This window comes from Ursus arctos, unplaced genomic scaffold, assembly GCF_023065955.2.
Source record: "Ursus arctos isolate Adak ecotype North America unplaced genomic scaffold, UrsArc2.0 scaffold_19, whole genome shotgun sequence".
Lineage (NCBI taxonomy): Eukaryota > Metazoa > Chordata > Mammalia > Carnivora > Ursidae > Ursus > Ursus arctos.
In genome coordinates, this window is record NW_026622863.1 from 8,915,909 (window position 1) to 8,936,557 (window position 20,649).

The window sequence follows — 20,649 nt, forward strand, 5'->3', positions numbered from 1 at the left end:
GCCCAGAATGGGGTTCCTGGGTGTGGGCGAGGCTGGCATGGTGCTCCCACCCAGAGCTCCCTGGGTCCTGGGCGAGGGCCTGTGGATGGGAGGAGGCCTGGGCAGGGAGAAGACAGGCGGGGCTTATGATCTTGTGGGTTCCTTCTATCCCATGTTACAGGCTTTTTAAAAACTTCTCTCTATACTACACACATATCTCCCACATCTATGTGATTTTAAGGCACACGTCCCCCCATCCCACATTGTCGTGCCTCTGAAGTCAATGGCACTTACACTCCCCGCCGGCCTGAATCCGTGTTGACTCCTCTTAGAGAGAACCTCTTTTCAGGGGCCAGTTACCTGGGACACCTGCATCGGAGCCCACCTTACCACGCCCTCTGTGTTTAAGGTATCGTGCACCATACTGTGTGTGTTCAGACCCCAAACCTTGCAGTTCAAATTTGGGGAGGACACTCCCACCCCCCACCTCGTGCCAAATTTGATTCCCACATTTCCTGATTGTCCCTTTCTCTGAAGCTGGTTTCTTCCACGTTGACCCTTACATGGGGAGCGACCTCTTTGCTCTCCCAGCTTCTTGCTGGAAACTCCTATTCAACTTCCCGTGTTGGGCATTTTTTTCCTTCTGAGTGACTATATGGGGCACCTGAGAGTCAATGGCATTTTACGTTTGATGAAATGACTTACACAATCAGGAAGGTCTTCTTTGCCACTGCAAATAGAGTCACAGCCTTTTATTTTTCCACTGAACACTTTAATTTTCTGTATGCCCGGATTTTCAAGAGGTCCAACCATTCAAAGTGTCCTTCCCCCGGAGTAAACCGAGAGGTGGGAGTCTTTCTTTGCCCCTGGGTGTCAGGCTGTTTCTTGCCTGATTGGGCCACTCCAGCTGCTGCCACACGGTGTCGCTGTTGAACACATTCTGGTGCAGTTTGGTGCAGGCCCGTTCACTGCTACAGCGATCGCTCTGCTGAGCCGGATCCCTGCGCGGGTCAAACTAATGCCCCACAGGAAGATGCCAAGTTACTTGGCTCTTTATTTCACTCTGATAAGCTCAGCCAGATGGTTTAGGTCTTCAGGGACTTCTAGCCTCAAACACATACTGCCCTGAACCAGCCAGGACCATCAGCTTCAGGCCCGGTGTTGAACCTAGGTTATAGGTCCAGGCTCCCCTCCACTCTGGGCTCCTGGTGTCTTTTCCTGACAGCGGACTTTGGTCCAGGGCATCCCAACTCATCAGAAAGTTTCCAAGAACTTTGTCCCTCAAATGGGGCGGTGTTAAGCATCCAATCTCTGTTCTGCCCAGAGGCCCCACTGGTTACCGCCCCCCACCTCCCTTTGGGGCTATGTCTACATAACTCAGAGAGCCTCATCAAGGGCCACGTGCCTTATGATTGAAAACCCACCTGGACAATGAGTTATAGCATCCTAACCAGAGAATTGTTGGCAACTTCCCTTCCTAAAAATGCCTTGTTTCACGAAATCATATGATAGGATGATGTTCTAGCCCGGTGTCCTACCACCCTTGAGAGGGTGACACACACCCCATCCCAGGGATGAAGCTGGCCTCGAGGAGCCAGCGGTGAGCTTTAGTTTTGCTGAGCCAGGCCTACAGGCTAAGAGGGAAGAGCTAGAATAGTTAGGATCATGGTGGGGATCTTTGCAGGCAGTCTTGAGGGAGGAGGAGCAGAGAGGAAAGACAGGAGTGGGTTAAGTTCTGTCCATGGCGTGCAATGTAAACCTCCCCTCCAGCGACCCACAAAAGCATCAGAAAGCTGGATCTTACTCTCCCGTGTTTTGGCAGCTGGGTTTGTGGTTTCGAGATGAGGTGAGGCTGCCATCAAAGGGACCCAGAACACAAGCAGAAGCTTCCGAGGACCCCGGGGGGGGGGGGAACACCTCTGATCCACGCAGATGGGGACATGGAGGATCGGAGGAGGGGCTTGTCCAAGTCACCCACCAAGTTAGAGCCCCAGGTGGCGCCTCCCTACTGAACACGAATCGCCCAAACAGCCCCCGAGCCGCCGCAGTGATCCGCAGTCTCCAGCCCGGCCACCGGAGGGGCTCAGTACAGATATTCCCGGACGGTGAGCTCCTTGAGCGTGAAGCACCAGGGGCTGGGCTTGCGGAGCTGGCTCTCCTGCAGCTTCTCCTGCAGCGACACGAAGTCCTTGCCCAGCGCGTAGGCCAGGCGGATCATAGCATCCAGCAGCGGAGCGTAGTAGCGGTGGCCCTCCCGGGCCTGCAGGCACTGGAGCGCCCGCTCCCCGGCCGCGTAGGCCTCGGCGGGGCGCTCCAGGTCGCGGTGGCACACGAGCATGGCGCACAGCGCCGGGACCACCATCACCGGGCAGTGGGCCGTGAGCTTCTCCTGCAGGGGCACCACGCGCACCAGGATGTCCAGGGCGCGGCCGTACTGCCCCCCGCGCAGGCAGCCGAACGCCTCGCGGAGCTCGGGGCGCGTGAGGAAGTCGATGAACTCGCGGGAGCGCCGCACGCAGCGGATGGCATACAGCAGGCTCAGGTACTCCTTGAAGGCCAGCTTGCGCTCCGAGATCATCTCCTCGGTGAAGTTGCCCATCAGGTGCTTCTTGGGGAAGGCGATGTCTTCGATCTCTTCCCTGAACGTCTTGAGGAGGTTTTTCTGGAGCGTCTCAAAGTCTGAATAGCGCCGCTCCAGCACGGCTTTGTTGCTGTCAAAACTCCCTGTCTGGATGACGACAATTTGGTACATCTGTGGTGCACAGAGAGAGAGAGAGAGAGAGCGCATTTGACTACATCCTAATGGGAGGTTTTCACTGACAGACTGAGCCCTGGCAAATAAAAATAATGGTGATGATCATTTAAAGCAGACCCCGAAAATGGGTTCTGGTTCTATGCAATTCTGTTGCCAATTGCCATCAGCATCTGCTGAGCTAGAAAAGCGATTGGAGACAAGAGGCCACCTGAGAATAACAAACACTGCAGCACGGAGGCGTCTGGTGGAACTGGGAGCCCCGGGGCAGGTGGCGCGGGGGGCCTCGGGGTGTTCCAGCCTTTCCATCGTCAAAACTGGGCCTCGGGCTCCTGAACCGGGGAGTTTGGGTTCGATCTGTGTTTCCCGAGCAAGCCACACGTTGAGAGGTGGTTTTGGGCGGTAGGCTGGCGGTGACGTTCTATGGCAAAGAAATGATTGCTTTTCAGTTCTCTTTCAGTTAGAGAATACTGATGAAGGGCACAGGCTCCTTGGGTTATCATTCCAGTCCTCTGCGGCCTAGCTGTGTGGTCTTAGGTAGGTCCTTGAACCACGAGTGGCCTCAGTTTTCCCATCCACGAAATGGGGGTAGTAATAGTACCTCCCTCACTGGGTGAGGATGGAATGAGTGAATGCCCTGCAACCATGAGGGGGCTGTGTTCAACATGACGGCCACTGACACAGCCTCAAATCCCAGTTTAATGAAGAGAGCAGCCCCTAAACCCAGAGCTTGCCACCAGCCATGGGGCAACCAGCTAGCCTCTAAAGACAGCACTTAGCTTTCCCTGAATTTACTTTTAGGATTACCTTTTCTTTATGCTATGTGATACTGGTTTCCCTTTGAAAGATTTTGATTTCATGTTTTTAAAAAGCGATCCGATTTAAAGAAAAAGAGGCTAATTATTATTACCGATCACGATTTTATGCAACATACAATTATTAATAATAATACAAATGATTGGGGATGTCAAAAACTGTGGGGAAGGGACACAGATGGCTAGTTCTGGCTGGAATGGAATTGATCTGAGCTAGTCCCTTCTCAGGATCAGGGGCCGTGACTCACTCGTCTCCAATTCTCACAGTGCTTAACACAATGCCCAGCACAAAATCTTGCTTTTTGACCATTGTCTCCGTTAGAACTCTGTCAGTCAAACTGCATCCGCCCATTTCATAATGGGGCAAGTTGAGGCCCCACCGACTTGCCCAGGGCTGGGAATGAAGTGGCGAAAGGCTCGCCCTCCCTGCCTGATCTCAGCTTACCACAAACTTGGAGACTTTTCTGTCCTCGATGCGTGCAGACGCGACCTCAAAGAGCAGCTTGACCCGCCGCCAGCAGCGCTTCTCCTTCCGCCAGTACTCCTGCAGCTCCGCGGTGGTCATGCTGGAGTTGGGGCTGGGGCTCTCGTGCGCGTCTGGAGGGACGGCACCCGTCAGCACGTGCACCAGGTCAGTGCGCTTTGGGGACAAGGGTCTGGGGAGATGGCTGGGTCTGTCCGGGATGGGAAGCCCGAATCTGGAAGAGCCGTGCCTATCCCCTCCCCGGCACCGCCCACCCAGACTCCTGCGCCCCAAACCCAGCAGCATCCATCCCACCCACCACTGGCAACCCGAAATAGCCCCGCGTCCCCTAGCTGGTTTCTCCATTGCGAAATCAACACGTGTGTGTTGCACCATTCGCTTCCGGCCTGCAGATTGGCCTCTGTGAGACCCATGCTCCTGACAATGTGCAGGGATGGTGGCTTGTCCCTTTCTGTACCCCCTGCTGCACTGACGCGGTGTCGTCGTCCTGGGGGGCTGGGCGCACTCATCAGCGACCAGCGGAGGGAGCTAGTGAGGCTGTTGCGCTCCAGGCTCAGCCTGGTGGGCCCCTCCCCTCTCTCGCATCTCCTTTGCCACATTCCCTGCTTTTGCCTGCACGTGCTACTCCTTCTGCCTCAAATGCAACCCTCCTGTTTCCCTACCTGGAAAACTCACTGTTTCTTAGACCTCATGTGCGCCTGGCGCCATGCTAATCATCTCTGGCAAGATCTGAATCCTTCGCCACCGAAATGCCCCGATCATTGTGCGTTTTATTTCAAGGGATATGGGGCCCCAGGGCCTTTCTCCACGGTGTCCTTCAAGACCCAGGGCATATGTCACTTCGACTGTCCCCTCGTATTAGCGTAGGAGCCTCCCACCTTGTCCCTACAACCTTTTTTGTGACATCTCGGATTATTATTTTACAGATCTGTTTCCCCACCAAACTTGAGGGCCAGCACTGTTGGATTGGTTCCTCTTTCCCAGGGGCCAAGGACAAGGCAGGCGTTTCAGAGGCACATATTGAAGGACTGCATGAATGAGTAAATAAATGTGCTCCAGGAGATGGCCCTACGGTGGACACTGTCAGTGCCCGGCCGTGCTGCTTGGCACTCACTGCTCTGAAATGTCCCACTGGCTTCCTACTGGAAGCATCTACGGCTGTCACACTGGGAGCTTTCTTAAGCTAAAGCAGCCTGTTCTGAAGCTTCCCTTGGCGGATGAAGGATGGGACTAGTGGGCTGGTGGGTAGTAGCCTGGCCTCCTTGCCTCCTGGGTGGGACAACTCTGAGATATGTTCCATCCTCTTGCAGAGGACCCCAGCTGGGACTGAGCCCAGCTGCCTGCAGCAGTCATCAACAGCTTATATTGGCTTCCTGCCCTTCCTTTCCTTGATCCTTTCCTCGATGTGGTTCCTCCTGCTATGGTTCCTGGGACCATCTCCCAGAAAAACAACAGGCACCAAATTCTTGTGCCAAGTTGAGAAAGCTGCCCCCTGTCCCATGGCACCCGTTGAAGTACCCAATGTTTGGATTTCGGATGTCTTCAAACCTCTATCTCTGACCAAGCCCCAAGCCCACCTAAGTGCCCTTCAGGTCCTGGACATGGGTGGTCTTGGCCATCGGCTGATGCTTCCTGCTTGGTCCGCGCCATGCACTTGGCTTTGGGTCCCGTCCATCCAGGGCTCCCGGGGTGCTCGGGGCTTGCCATGCTCCAAGGCTGCCGGGGGAACAAGAGACAACAGTGAGTTCCCACTCACATTGGGGTTCCTGGTGGGTCCTGGGGTGCTAGGCTCTGGGTCATAGTCCCCATGGCTGAGCCCTCCACTGCTCACCTAGCGGTCTGTCCAGCTGCCACATGCGAGGCTTGGGTCTGCTGCCCCTTTGCTGGACTGATCACTCCAAGGCCTTCTCTGATTGTTACAATGCTTCTCTGACCAAGTTCTCTGAATCTTACATGCAGTGATTGCAAGCCAAGGTAGTGGCTTTCGGGGTTACTTGGGAGAAAGATGCCGGCTTGTCCTGAAGAACGCCCCAAAACTCCATTGAAGTTCCACGTGTCAATAAAACCTCAGTGCCCAAAGTAGGGGTCCGGGGATGTAGCCTCCTCATCTCTCTCCCCCTCTCTAAGCACACACTTACTGATTACCTGTGGAACGCACTTCATAGGCACCTGGGTTCTTCACCTCCACTTATTTCACACCCACAACAATCTTTCGTGACTCCCAATGACAGAAGAGGAAACTGAGGTTTAGCTCCAGGTGACGTAGCTGGTGAGCCTGCCCCACAAGCAAAGCCGAACATCTGTGACGGGTCAGTTCGTACGCCCTGCCCTCAACACCCACTTGCTCACTTCACTGACTCTGTGCTCCGAAGGAGTCTTACCTCCCTCTTTTGGTAAAGGAACCAAGACTTGGAGCTGCCCACGATCCGGAGGCTAGTAGGTGACACACGCAGGACGCAGGTGGAACCCTCCTCCGGGCCAGGGGGAGGGCAGCTAGCAGGAGTGCCGGAGCCTAGTGTATGCAGTAACTCTGTCTGTGACCCGGATCCGTGAACGAGAGGACCTGGTGCCCGCAATTCTCTGTGCCTCAGTTTCTCATAAAATGGGGGTAAGAACGGAATCTGCCTTCACGAGGCTGGCATGAGGGTTAAGTGGGGGAGACCCTGCTCAGCGCTCCACACCTACCAGGCGCTGTATAATAGTGCCCGCGATTGATATTGGACACGTGATAATACTTGGAGAAATATTTGAAAATCAGGGACTCTAAATGAAGGTGTAAATTGGAATAGAATTTAACACGTCTGAGACAAATTAGCAACAGGATGATACGAATATCAGCTCAGATGGAGCGAGTGGCTGGGACACCCCTTTGGCACAGAAGTCTGAAATCAGAAGTGACCTCACCTTCTTTGCCAGATCTGAGGAAGCTGCAAGGGACACACAGGGCAGAGCTGGGACTCGAACTCTCATCAGCCTGGGAGACTGCATTCCCAGCCCCGTGTCTGAACCCTTCTGTTGACTGTGGCCTAGAGGGGGTGGGATGACTGCTGCTGTAAGAGTCCCAGCTCTGTCCCTGAGCGTGACCGAGTCCATCCCGACTCCAGGCCTGAGGGGACCCCTGGACAGACCTGGCCTGGGGAGAGCTGAGGTCAGCTGGGGCCAGGGTGCCTCCTTCGGGGGGCAGCTCTTGCTGGCTCAGCTGAAAGGACCCCTGGGCCATTCTCCAGGTGGTTCTGTGCCGTTGCCCAGTGCGTGTCCCTCTTGGACTCTCCATCCAACCTTACTTTATATAGGTGGGAAACTGAGGCACAGAGCAAGGGCATGGCTGGCCCAGGACTGCACACACGTGAGCCCGCTAAAGCCTGCACACCTCCTTTGCTGCTTCTCCCCTTAAGGAGTCAGGCCTTCTATCCTGACCAATCGTGGGTCTGTATGCAAGTTATTTGGTATCTCCAGGCCTCAATGTCCCTACCTGAGAAATGTGGCTGCAAGCTTTGTCCTGCCGACAAGACTGCGTGGTGGGGGATGGGTTCTCTATATCCTGGTAGATGCCCAGGCAAGGTGGTGAGTGTTCTGTAATGCTCTCTTACCTAATGGACTCTGGATGGCCAGGGTTCTTGGAAGCCCGATGTTTCCTGTGGGCACTCCTATGTCCCTGCCTCAGTTTGCTCATCTGTAGAATGGGTGACAGCGAGCCTCAGTTGTCACAGCCCTCCCAGCTGTGCTGTCCTGTTCCCAGGTCAGAAGCAGGGCACAGAGACCCTGTGAGACGTGGCTGGATGCACAGTAAAGACCTGGGAAAGCTGAGTGCAAATATTCAAATTCAGCAGCCAAAGCCAGTTCCCTTATGTTTTCTCTTACAGGGTGGGCTGGGAGTCACCATGAGGGGGGTGGAAAGGAGAAAGTCATGCATTGGTGCATGCATGGAGTTTTGGGCATCTTGCCCTTCCTCTCTAGACCTCAGTCTCCTCACCTGTGAAATGGGGGAAAACAGCTTGTCACTCCAAAAGCGATCACACATGGGGTTCTGTGGGTACTTCTCTCCCCTCTCCATACCCTGTATAGCAAAGATTTCTAGATTCGACGTGAAGATCCTACAAATGCTGGTGCTCTTGGGTGGCCATTCTGTGCTTGGCCCAGGAGACAGAGTGGCTTCCCAGCCCCCTCTCCGTCCAGCTGTGTGTGCAGACGTTCTGCTCCTTCCTTCCCAGGCCCTGAGGACCATGCCTTCCTCCGACGGCTGCCCCCCATGGCCAGGCCTTCTTCAGATGGCTACATCGTGCTACCTTCGTGAGGGGGCTGAAGAGGACTTTCCATTGGATAGTGGGTGGGCACAGTCACATCTGGGAACTTCCCAGAGGGATGGGGGTGCTGGGAACTTGTAACAAGCAGGTTTCCTGGCTCTTGACATCAGAGAGTCCCACCCAGCAGGTCTGGGGATGGGCCCTGGATTCTGCATTTTGCACAAATCCCCCGAGGCTATGCTGACACAGGGGTTCCCTGGCACCACTTTTTGAGAAACACAGATGCGGTGACTTATTCCCCAGCCTTGAGAGGCGGCGTAGAAGTATCTCAAAAGAATTGAGGCGATGGAGGGTCAGCTAGCTGCTTCCTGCTCTACCCCAACGAGCTAAGGAGAGCCCCACACATAGCGGCTGTCACCAACTCTTCTCTACCCTGCCCTGCCCCCAACAGGTACTGAGGGAGGGCCACAGGAGGAGAGGGCTCAGGCCACGGGGGGCGGGGGCAGAGCCCCACCGAGGCTGGGATCAAACACTGACCTGAAGCCTCTCTGGTCCTGTGTGGGTCCAGGGGTCCGGGAGGTGTATCACATGGCCGTCTTCAGCTCTACTCTGCTCCAGGCGCCCGCGAGCAGCCGCTTCGAAGTTCCCCGTTTGAAAACAGGAAATAGGCTGTGTGACCCACTCTCGGTGCCCCAGCCCATTGGCTGATGACAGACAGCATATTGAATCCCACTGACAGGCGGCCCCACAGGGCAGGGGCAGGGCCGGATGGGGCAAGGCAGGGCCAGCCCCGAAGGATCTAGTTCTGAGGGATCCAGTGGGGCCCCACACAGCCTTGCAGCTAGCCTGGGTGTTCCTCGGAGTCCCAGATAATCTCTGGCATTCAAACAGTATCCCCCATCCCTCTTTAACATTCATTATTCTCCCCTCTGAGCTAGGCCTGATGGGGGCCCTCATGCTCCACTGACAAGTGGGGAAACTGAGGTTTGGAGCACAGAGCTGGTGGGATGCAGAGACAGTACCTGATGTGGAAGGGACATGGGGTCAACTCACAGTTCCACTTGATGCCTTTCTCTGGGCAAGACCGCATCCACCTCTCCCAACAGAAAGTACTAGGAAAGTCAGACCTCTGGGCTGTGATGTGGTTCATGGCCGCTAGTATCTGTGACCTTGAGGGCAGGAGACTGGGACAAAACAAAAAAACAGAGGCTTGTCAGCCCCGGAGAAGGCCACCATGTGTCTCTTCCCCTTTAATGGCACTCCCAGTCCGAATTCTGACTGCGGTCACGTCTTTGCTCTTCTTTGTATATGTATGACCTGTAATAGACCCTGAAACAATAGAGCTTAACTTTACCTATTTTGTAATTTTATATGAATTGAGCCACCCATAGTGTTCGTGCGCTTTGGCGTCTTGCTTCCTTCGTTCAACATTTCTGTGTATAAGATTCATCAATTTTTGTGTGTGTAGCTGGAGTTTTTCATTTTTGTCGTGTCGATACATTATCTGAATACGTCATTATTTCTCCTCTTCTATTTTTTTTTTTTTTTTTTTTTTGTCTGTGATACACATTTGGGTTGTTTCTAGTTTGGGCCATTGTGATCGGTGCTGCTGGGAAGACCCTTCCACATTTATCCAAGTGCACAGGCTTATGTAAGGTGAAATCCGTGCGTTTTAGAGAACGAATCGCTGAATAGCTTTCAACTGTGCTGGATTATGGCAAATGTTTCCCCCGTGGCTTTGTCCCTTCGTGCTCCCACCCACCGCCGCAGGGCCTGCGAGTTCTAGGTGCTCCGTGTCCCCACCTACACTTGATGTGGTCAGTGTTTTTTTATTGTAGTCATTCTAGTGGGTGTGTAGTGGTGTCTCGTTATGGTTTTAAGTTGCATTTCCCTAATAAGGAGTGACGTGGAGGATCTTTTCATGGGCTTATTTTCTATCCTTATAGTCTCTGTTCAAGTCCTTTGCTCATTTTTTAAAAAAGATTTAATTAATTAATTGGGGGGGAGGGGCACAGGGAGAGGGAAAGAGAGAGAACGTCAAGCAGGCTCCATGCTGTGTGCAGAGCCTCACGTGGGACTCGATCTCACAACCCTGAGATCATGACCCGAGCTGAAATCAAGGTGGACATTTAAACGACTGAGCCCCCCCCCCCCCCATTGCTTATTTTCTTCATGTTTGTAGGTGTTCTCAGGCATTCATTTGAGCCTGTGTGGTTTTCGGTCTTCTTTCCCATCCTGTGGTTTGCATCGTATTCTCTAAATAGCATCTTTGGATGAATGGAAGTTGCCAACTTTTAAGTATTCAACCGTGTCAGCCTTGGCTTTCACAGCCCACGTCATACCTTAAAACCATGGAGAGATTTCTCTTTTATTGTTCCTTCTTGTTGCTTCTGCAGCAGCTTTGCAAGCCACTGAAAGGCTTCCGCTGAGTTACGACGTGCAAAGCACTTGGAACGGTGCTGGTCCCAAGCAAGCACTGAAGAAGGTGCTGGCAATTCCTGCTGTTCTCAACACTTTCCAGCTTGCCTTTTTCATTTGGGTTCTCTGGTGCCCGTGGAGTAGATTTTCATGTATGGTGTGAGGTAGGAGGCTCAGTGCTTTTCCCTCCATGTTTACCTACCAGCCTTGTGTATTGAAATGGCCATCCAATCCCACAGCTCAGCAGTGCCATCGCTGTTAAAAGGCTATCCGCATATGTCAGGGTCTGGGGTGCTCAGGGGGAGTAGCCTGAACGGTGTGACTCTGGTCTGCTAGCCCGGGAGCCTGTGTGCAGGGGCCGTACCTTACTCATCTCTGCCTCACATGGCCCCGCAGAGGGCCTGGCATGGCTGGGGGGGACCCTGGCTCTGTTCTCGAGCAGGGCTGGAAGTCCTTCTCCCATCTGCCTGGGCCTGGAGTCTTCGAGTCTCTCACCCGGCAGCCAGCGAATGGGGGAGGGGTGTGTGGAAGCTACTGCTTCCTCTTCTGGGTGCAGGAGGTGTTCTTTGGAAACCCCCGAACACGCAGGGGTGTCTGGCTGGTGTGAAAAGGACCTCGCTGGACCAGAGGGGCCATGGTCGGCCACTTGCCAGGTGTCGGCTCTTCTGTGCAGCACAGAGCTGTGTGTGGTAGAGGAGAGCGGGCAAGGCCTGGCTGACATGGGGGTGGGGCACAGACTGGGTGTCCCCCCCCTGCCGGGCTGACCCCAGAGCCTGAAGAGTGGGAGCCAAAGGGAAATGCTGGCATCTCAGAGTCTGGGTGTCTCTTCTAGAATTCAAACAGCTTGGAGCTTTCATTGACTTCCTCCCACAGGCAAAGTAAGTCCGGCCTGCCGCTGGAGGCCTCCTGACCTGCCACTTGCTCGCTTCCTGACCTCGCCCTGTGCCACTCCCAGCATTACCACACGCCAGCCAGCCCAGACTACTCTCTCTGCCTCAGCCTGCCTCGGGGCCTGTCCTCACGGTCCCTTCAGCCAGCAACGGCCCTCTCTTGGTACTTTCCACAACTGGCTCACCCGACAGCTCGGTTGTCCTTCCTTGACATGGCCCTCCCTGACCCCTCTGTTAAGACCTACCATTGTTTTGCTTCTTTGTTTACTGGTTTATTGCCAGTCTCAAATGCCATGAAGACAGGGACTTTGCCTGTGTCAGCATTCTGTCCCCAGGGCCTCTCCCAGTGCCTGCCACACAGTGGGGGTTTGGCAATTGTGCGATGCATGAGTGAGTGGGTCCATGCAAAGAAGGGGCGATTGGACCCATGACTCACTGTGTGACCTCAGCAGGCCTCCGCCCCTCTCTGAATCTGTTTTCCCTAATTGCAACATGAGACTAAACGAAGGATCCTCCTAGCACCACTGGGCAAGTAACCGAATGCCGGCCATTACCGCTCACCCGCTCCGGGTGTCTGACAAGCTTGAGACTCGAGCACTGACATACCACCTTTGATAAAGGTGTGTCTCCAGGAGTGTGGCAAAGAAAACCCAAACTGATGGGGTGTCCATGGGGTGTTCATAGGTGATGCAAAATCTGGTCGTGTCAATCTTGTTTTTCCACAGCTGGTTGGACACACAGAAACCTTTTAAAATTCTCAAAGGTTCTGGGGCGCCTGGGTGGCTCAGTCGGTTGAGCATCCGACTCTTGGTTTCAGCTCAGGTCATGATCTCAAGGTCGTGAGATCGAGCCCTGTGTCGGGCTCTGCACTCAGCTCCGAGTCGGCTTGAGATTCTCCCTCTCCCTCTCCTTCTGCCCCTCCCCCTGTTCATACGTGCTCGCTAAATAAACAAATAAATAAATACATAAAATCTTAAAAAAAAAAAACTCTCAAAGCTTCTGCTACCATGTGATCCAGCAATTACACTACGGGTATTTATCTAAAGACAATGAAAACACCAATTTGAAAAAAGAGCTGCACCCCCATGTTCATTGTAGCAGTATTTACAACGGGAGATGACCTAAGTGTGCATGGATGGATGGATGGGTAAAGAAAATGTGGTATCTAGATGCGATGCAATATTATTCAGTGACAAAAAAGAATGAACTGTGGCTATTTGCAACAACATGGGTGGACCTTTCACATACTACGTGGAATAGCTCAGGCGAACACTGGGCCATCTCTTATATGTGGAATTAACAAGAAAAAAAGCTCATAGACACAGAGAACGGATTGGTGGGGGGGGGTGTGTGAAATCAGTGACGGGGGTCAAAAGGTACAAACTTCCAGTTATAAAATAAATAAGTCAGGAGGATATAAAGTGCAGCATGATGACTGCTGTTAATCATACGGTATCGTATATTGGGAAGTGGCTAAGAGAGTAGATCTTAAAAGTTCTCATCACAAGAAAAACAATTCTTTGACTATGTTCTATAACTAGACTTTCCGTCATTTCATAATATATCGTTTCATTCATAATGTATCATTTCATAATATATATACAAACACTGTCATTATGTTGTACACCTGAATCTAATATTGTTATAAAAAATTATTTAAAAAAAACCCTTCAAAGGGGCTTAATACTATGGAATTTTAAAGTTCATTTATTTTTTTTTTTAGTAATCTCTATACTCAGTGTAGGGCTCGAACTCATGACCAAGAGTCAATGCTCCTCGGACTGAGCCAGCCAGGCGCCCCAATACTGTGGGATTTTTAAATTGGGGCCACAGCCTGGTGGGGGGGTGTTGCAATGGTTGTACGGAGACAGAACAGGTCACGAAGATTCACACCTATATTTACTTCTAAGAGTTTTTTATTTTAGCTCTTCCGTTTAGTCTTTGAGCCACTTGGAATTAATTTTTGTAGATATGAAGTAGGGGGCCAAATTCATTCTTGTGCATGTGGCTATCTGATTTTCCCAGCACCATTTGTTGAAAAGACTACTTTCCCCCTTTCACTTGTCTTGGCGATCCTGTTGAAAAGCAACCTACTTTTTAAATTTAGCCATATATTATGGTGTCTCACCATGCTAAAAAGAATACCTTTGTAGTATCTTTTAAAAATAAATTTCTATTGAAATACAACAAGCGTAAAGGAAAATGCAAATATCGTAAGTGTCTAGCTTGATCAGTTTTCACAAGATATTCACACCCATGTAACCGCCACTCAGATAAAAAAAAAAATAGAACATTGCTGGCACCCCAGAAATCCCCTTTATCCCCCATCCTGGTCACTGCCTCCAACCTCTTCCCCCGTTGTAACCTCTATCCTGGCTCCTATCACTGTAACTTAGTTTTTCCTGCTTGTGAGCTTTATATAAACGATATCAGAGAGTATTATGCTTTTGCATTTGGGTTCTTTCACCCAAAATGATGTTTATGAGGCTCTGACTCTTGTGGGCTACAGTAGCATCCCCTTTCCTTGGTTATTAGAATGTAGCATCATTTTTGATACATTCACTTAAATATTTATTGCATGCCAGATCCTGTTCTAGGCCTGAGATAAGACAGGGACCAAGACAGAAAGATTTCTAATACCTTTCAGCTCATGTTCTTCTGGAGGAGAGACTAACATCAAAGACAGTAAAAAAGGAAATATATACAGGATGTCGTATACAGATAAGGGCGCTCGAGAAAAATACAAAATAAAGCAGGGAAAGGGATGCAGGGCGAGGGGTTGCCATTGTACATAGGCTGGTCAGGGAAGGCCTCACTGAGAAAGTCACATTTAAGCAAAGTCCTGAAAGAGGTGAAGGAGGAAGCCATGTAGATTTCTAGAGGAAAAGCATCCCAGGCAGAAGGAACAGCAAATGCAAAGGCCCAGCAGTGGCAGTAGGCCTGGCATATTCCAGGAACAGCCAGGAGACCAGTGTGGCTGGAGCAGAATGAATGAGCCCTCTTCAGAGAGGGCCCTGGGTGCAAACAGCAATTGTAAGGATCTCCACTGGTTTTTACTCTGAGATGGTACTCATTGGAGGGTTTCAGCAGAAGAGTGATATAATTTCACTTTTTTTTTTTTTCCCCAACCAACTCACTGCAACTGCTGTGTTGAAGAAAGACTGTAGCTGGAATCATGGACAATGACTGGGAGCTCTTGCCGTAACCCAGGGGAGAGACGATGGTGATTTGAACCCAGGTGGTCATGGTGGATATGGTAAGAAGTGGTGGCTGCATTCTGAATCTATTTTGAAGGTCAAGCTGGAAAACATGCTCCCAGGTGGGACATGGGGTAGGAAAGAAGATGAGTCAGTTCAGTTGCAGGTTCAGTTGCTCTGCCAGGGTTCTTAAGTAATCTGATATTATCTGGCTTTTCACTGTTAGAGATAAGAGGGTGGTGAACATTCCCGTAGATAGAAGTGCGCACCATCTAGAATGATTTCCCTGGGGTAGAGGCAGTCCTTCTAACTCCGCATTCCCCAACCCAGGCCACTGCACGTCACCCATGCAGGTATCTACCTGGAGGCAGTGCGGGGTAGTGGTCAGAGCCAGAATTTTGGTGCTGGATGCCTGGGGGCAAACCTTGGTTCTGCTGTCCCTACTTAGATAGGTTAATTAACCTTTCTGTGCCTCAGTTCCTTCATCTATAAATTTTAAAGAATGATAGCCAATACCCCATAGCTGAGATTAACTGGGTCATGTAGGTAAAGCCTGGCACATAATAAGCACTGTGTAAAAATGTCAGGTATTTTGCTTTACATGAGAAAATTTCCAAATACGAGTGTTTTAAGAGGAACGTTTTTATTTAATACCTTCAATGGAAAACCAGTGTCACTTGCTTGGAAGAATTGGAAACCATGAAATAAAATAAATTTAGTTTAATGGAAACAAAACAGCGCTGTTAAATTCTAGTTAGACGTTGTCACAGAGCCAAGTAGACCAGGCAGTGTGAGAGAGAGGCTCAAGCCCCATTAGTTCCAAACAGAGAGGGCTTGCTGCAACTTAATCAGAAGGCTTGCAGGAAAAAGGAAGAGGAACGTTAAACGCTCTGTCCTCTCTCACCTAACATGTAACCCATCACCCTCTGGAAGACACTGTTCACGATATTAAGGCCTTAGATGACTCTGGACTTACTGGTTGTCAGAATGCGTCCGTTAATACGGGCTCCCACGGCTTTCCTAGCTTTTCCTTCCACAGGATGTCTGGGGCGTGTCTGTCTCCGGAGCGGGCCTCTGGTTCCCGCTAGTAGAAAGGTGGCTCGCTAAGTGGGACACGCTTGGCCGGGGTCCAGTTGACGGGCTGCCCAGGCCTGTTCCTGTTCGCCCTCCTGCCCAGTGTCGGGAGACTTCTGGGCAGCCCAGGGGTGGGCGCGGGGAGGGGCGTCCGGACGGGGACGAAGGGGGTTGCCCCGTCGGGCAGGATGGGTGGGCCCAGCGCGGGGCGGGGCGGGGCGCCCGGCCGGCCCCGAGCGCGGGGTAGGTGGGCAGAGCGCGGGGCGGGGCGCCCGGACCGGAGGGGTGTGGCCCGCCGTGCGGGGCGGGCGGGCAGAGCGCGGGGGCGGAGCTCCGGGACAGAAGGGGCGGGGCCTGAGCGGAGCCGGAGTTGGAGTCGGAGCCTTGAATTTTGCGCCCAGACCGCAAGGAAGAATTGGGGCGCAGGTGACTGTGCGGTGAGTGCTCCTCTACCCAGCACGGGAGCGCGGGGACGGGCTGGGCGCCGAGGGGAGCTGCCCCGGGGACTCGGACACTTGGCTTTTGAGCCGTCCCGGGCGTCGGGCTTGGGGGAGGGGATGCCCTGGTTTTCCCTTCGGGAGTTCCGGGGTCTGAATGGAAGGTAGAAGGAAAGGGGGTGTCTCGAGGGAGCGGAGCCCCCTGGCGGGCAGCGGCTTCAGAGAATGAGGAGGCTTGGGAGCGGGAGCAGAACTTCCGGGCCCCCTGAGGCTTTGAGGTCTGGAGAGACGCTGTGTATGGCTCTCCTGACGGGTGGGGAGGGAAAGCCTGCAGAATGAGAAGTCCCGAGGCACGGGGCTGGCCGCTGGGTAATGAGATTTCAGTTCTTAGACGAAGCCTCCTCAATGCTCAGTGGAGGCTCCTCCTGTCTCTGGGCTTCAGTTTCCCCGTCTTCATCCTGCGCGTGAATGGGAGGGTATAGGTGAAAGTGCCTGGATGATCTCTAACCCTGCCTGTAGCCTTGTAACTCTTAGGGAGCCTCCTGCTTCCTTCCCTCCCTCGGTGGGTGTGCAGACGCCTTCTCATCGCCAACCCTTCCCACAGGGGCCCACAGCAGGGCCCGCCCAGCCTGGCGTCCTCGGTGCCTTCTGCCCTCTCCTTTGGTCCCCATGTCTGGGAGCAGCCATCTGGTCCTACTTGCTTTCCAGCAAACAAAAAAACCTCCCCAAATTTCTTCCCACAGCTGGACCTCTGGCTGTGTGTCCGGTCTTGCTTCTCTCCCTCTTTCTGAGCCTGTAGGCGTCTTCCTCGTGTGGCCTTGGTCTCCCCATGGGCTGTTCTGGTCTGCCATGTTGCCTGTCCCCTTGGTGAAGACCAAAGTGACAGTCCCATTGCCTCTGCTCTCCTGTCCCAATCGCTCTGGCCCTAAGTTTGTTGGTTACTCAGATCCCCTTTGCCAGTTTGAGCTCTGAGGCTGGACGGGACCCCTATTTAACGCACTCACCTCGCACCTGGTGCAGGATCCCTCCGCGGCGCATGCTCAGTGATGATGACATGTGGGGTGCCTGTCCACTGTCCTGCAGCTCTCGTTACATTGAGTAAAATCGATGGCTTGCAGATTTCCAATGTTCCGTTCCACTTCTGCCTCCTGGAGCCATGCAGCGTCAATTCACTCTTTTATTCATTCAAATGATCTTTATCGACACATTGGGTGAGACACGGCTCTAGCAAAAAAAAAAAAAAAAAAAAAAAAAAAGGAAAATCAGACAAAACTCCCTGCCTTAATGGAGTTCGTATTCTAGAAAAGAGGACAGCAATTAGATAAGTACATGTATGATCTGCAGGCAGTGGAAAGTGCTGTGGGGAAAAACAAAGCAGGCAAGGGGGGGTGAGGGCTGGGCTTGGGTATTGCAGTTTTACATAGCATAGTCAGGAAGGGCCTCTCCGAGGTGGTGACAACCGAACAAAGCCTTGAAGGAAGTGAAGGGTGAGCAATGTGAATATTTGAGGGGAAGGACAGTGCGCCTGTGGAGGGAAGAGCACAGAGCATGTGCAAAGGCCCTCAGGCAGAGGCATGCCTGATGGGAGCAGGTCCAGCTTGTTCTGGGAACAAGGAGGAGGTCTGTGTGGCTGGAGCAGGGTGGGTGAGGAGCTGGTGGGGGGTTAGTAGGAGATGAGTGCGGAGAGGTACAGGGTGGGGAAGTGGGGGTCCATTGCCTTGGGCCGTGAAGGCTTTTACTCTGAATGCAGTGAGAGCCCCTGGAGGGCTTCGAAGAGAGGAGTTACCTGCTCTGACTCAGGCTGAGGGCGGAAGTTTGGCAGGGAGAGCAGTGATGGGACCACTGTTGCCATTCTGGGGAGAGACCCTAGGGGCTTGTACGCATGGCAGAGAGGCCGTGGGAAAATATCAGATTTTCCGATTTGGGGTAAAGTGTGAAGGTGGGGTCAGGAGGGTTTGGCTGTGAGCGAAAGGTGGAGTCAGGGATGACTCGAAAGTTTTTGGCCTGAGAGTCCGGAAGCTTGGAGCTGCCATCTTCTGAAATGGGAGCTGTTTAGGGGGAAGAGCTGGGGTGCTGGTCTGTGCCTGTTATGTTTGAGATGCCCATTAGGCGTCCACGGGAAGATGCCCAGTAGGGAGTTGGAAAAGTTTAGTTGGGGGGGTTGGAGCTGGAAATAAAATTCAGGGCTGGTGTTTAGAGCCATAAGAGCAGGTGAGCTCATTTAGGGAGAGAGTGGTATGGAGGAAAGAGACCCAACCCGGGAGCTCTGGGGCTCCCAGCATCAGGAGCCAGCCAAGGAGACAGAAGGAGCTGCCAGCGGGCTGGGAGAAGTCAGAGTTGGGGTGTCCCCGACGGCAGTGAGGAGAGTGCTGCAAGAAGAGAGAGGGAGCCGTTCTGATAGCGCCTCTCTCAGGGCTGAGAACCCAGCTGAGACAAGAACAGTCTGGGGGGGTCCCAGGGGGCACACCTGGAGGGGATGGGTGGGGAGAAATGGAGGACCGAAGTACAGACAACAGACAGGGGTCCTGCTGTGAAGGGCGTCAGAGAATTGGGGTTGGAGCTGCCAGAGGAAGAGAGGGCTCTACTCTCCTGCTGGAGACACTGCAGTCTGGGTGCCCGTGGGAAATGGTCTTCCCAGAGAGAAGCTCAGGGAAGGCGGCGGAATGGAAGATGGGCCGCAGGAGGGGCGGGGAGGGGTCCAGTGCCCCCTGGGAAGGCTTGGCCCCAGCTGAGAGGACAGTTGAGAAGCCAAGTGTCCCTGGGCCTCCCTCCCTGTCTCGTCTGGCCACTGGGGGGCCAAGTGGGCTGAGATTTCGGCCCTTAAGCCAATCAGCTGGCTCAGAGCTCCAGAGACCATCACCGGCTGTGGTCTCGGGAAGGAAGGCAGTGTCAGGCTTGGGCCTGGGCCTGGGCTTAGGGGTAAGGGGGCGCCCACGTGGGATGCCCTTCCCACCTGACTCCATTTCATGCCTCTTTTTTTTTTTTTAAAGATTTTATTTATTTATTCGACAGAGATAGAGACAGCCAGCGAGAGACGGAACACAAGCAGGGGGAGTGGGAGAGGAAGAAGCAGGCTCATAGCGGAGGAGCCTGATGTGGGGCTCGATCCCATAACGCCAGGATCACGCCCTGAGCCGAAGGCAGACGCTTAACCGTTGTGCCACCCAGGCGCCCCTCATGCCTCTTTCTTGACCTGGACCTCACCTTCCTCAAGGAACGACTGTTAAGGACTCCCAAGTTGTAGTAACTCGAGTAGAGAAGAAAAGCAGTGGAGATAGACTCATTTAGTTAGACTGAAGAGGGGAAGTCTGAACAGGTGATACGGGGGCAAGAAGCAGGGTTTTAGGGACAAATTTCATGAAATAGAGGATGATTGGCCATCTGTTTTCTCTCACTCCCAGTTGAAGCTAAAGCAGGAGAAACTTAAGTTAGACATGATGAAGAACTTTCTGAGCTGGTTGTTCAAGGACTGCGGCAAGGCCAGGTGCTCCCCTTGGATGTTTGCAGTAAGAAAAGACAATGCCAGTTCAGAGACAGGGGTCCGACCAAATGGGTCCTTGGGGATTCTTCCTGCTCTGAGGTTTCTGGAAGGAGGCCAGGGAAGAGTTGGGACTTTCCAGCTGCTGGCGGGGGGACAGAGCATCAACCCTTAGGGCTCAGGCCTGCCTTTCTTCCTGTGTGTCCCCAGATCCCTGATGTCACTAGCTGGGTGGTTGTGTGGCTCAAGGATCTGTCAGCTGCTCCAGACTTGGTGTGTTTGGGAAGGGCCCTGCTTACTCCCAGCTTGTCCCCTTGTGGGTGAGCACAACTGTGGGTCTCTCGGTGCAGGTCATGGTGGGTACACAGGGTTTTACACCAGAACCGATGAGAATTACCTAGTTCTGCACGGTGGCTTGGCCAACTCTGGCTTCTAGACCATCCTTTTGGGATTTCCCCGGGAAGGTGGGGTCTGTAGGTAAATCTAGACCCGCCACTCCCGTGCTACTCAGCCTTTGAGTTTCTGCTCAAGGCCATGCCTGCTCCACCAAGCCTAATGATCTTTGCAGGGGGATAGTGTGGCCTAGGTTCTCCCGATGCAGAGGACGGGGCCCTGTCCACCCTCAGAAATCCTCTCGGTAAGAGGAGAAGTCGTTGCCTGGTCTCATGATAACTTTGCAACGTCTTTAATTCCTGGCTGCACACTTGCCCTCCAGGCTAGGGGTCAGAGGGAGAGTGCCCACCCCATGTTTGGGCTGTTCCCAGAGGGAGGGGGCAGGTGCTTCTTTCCCCCAGGTCCTGGCTGAGGTGGCAGTGGGGCTGGGGTTTCCGCAGCTGAGAGCCACACCAGGGCCAAGCCCAAGGCTCTTCTTACTTGTCCTG

General features: G+C 53.1%; 2 protein-coding genes across 3 annotated transcripts in view; one reads left to right on the forward strand and one right to left on the reverse strand.

Annotated features, from left to right (window-relative positions):
* Positions 1-729: 729 nt before the first annotated feature.
* SNX20 (sorting nexin 20) lies at positions 730-16,058 on the reverse strand. 2 transcript variants are annotated; one of them, XM_026494739.4, is made up of 5 exons: positions 15,756-16,058; positions 8,812-9,458; positions 5,608-5,746; positions 3,992-4,143; positions 730-2,731 (listed from the first exon to the last, which is right to left on the reverse strand). In XM_026494739.4, the coding sequence occupies exons 2-5, from the start codon at positions 9,229-9,231 to the stop codon at positions 2,063-2,065; spliced, it is 1,380 nt and encodes a 459-aa protein (XP_026350524.1). In that variant the 5' UTR covers positions 9,232-9,458; positions 15,756-16,058; the 3' UTR covers positions 730-2,062. The 2 variants fall into 2 exon arrangements, with proteins under 2 accessions (XP_026350524.1, XP_057170599.1); XM_057314616.1 differs by lacking the exons at positions 8,812-9,458; positions 15,756-16,058 and adding an exon at positions 7,621-7,854.
* Positions 16,059-16,193: 135 nt separating this feature from the next.
* Positions 16,194-20,649, forward strand: part of NOD2 (nucleotide binding oligomerization domain containing 2) — a 35,594-nt gene continuing 31,138 nt past the window's right edge. Inside the window, exon 1 of the mRNA XM_026494730.4 lies at positions 16,194-16,290. The gene's annotated coding sequence lies outside the window, so the exon portion shown is untranslated. The remainder of the gene's footprint in view (positions 16,291-20,649) is intronic.

Coding starts and splice junctions, on each gene's coding strand:
- SNX20 (XM_026494739.4), bottom strand. CDS start 9,231: ATGAGGGCCCCCATCAGGCCTAGCTCAGAGGGGAGAATAATGAATGTT. Junction 5,747..8,811: donor CAGGACCAGAGAGGCTTCAG/GTCAGTGTTTGA, acceptor TTCCCCCGGCAG/CCTTGGAGCATGGCAAGCCC. Junction 4,144..5,607: donor AGGACCTGAAGGGCACTTAG/GTGGGCTTGGGG, acceptor CCGTCCCTCCAG/ACGCGCACGAGAGCCCCAGC.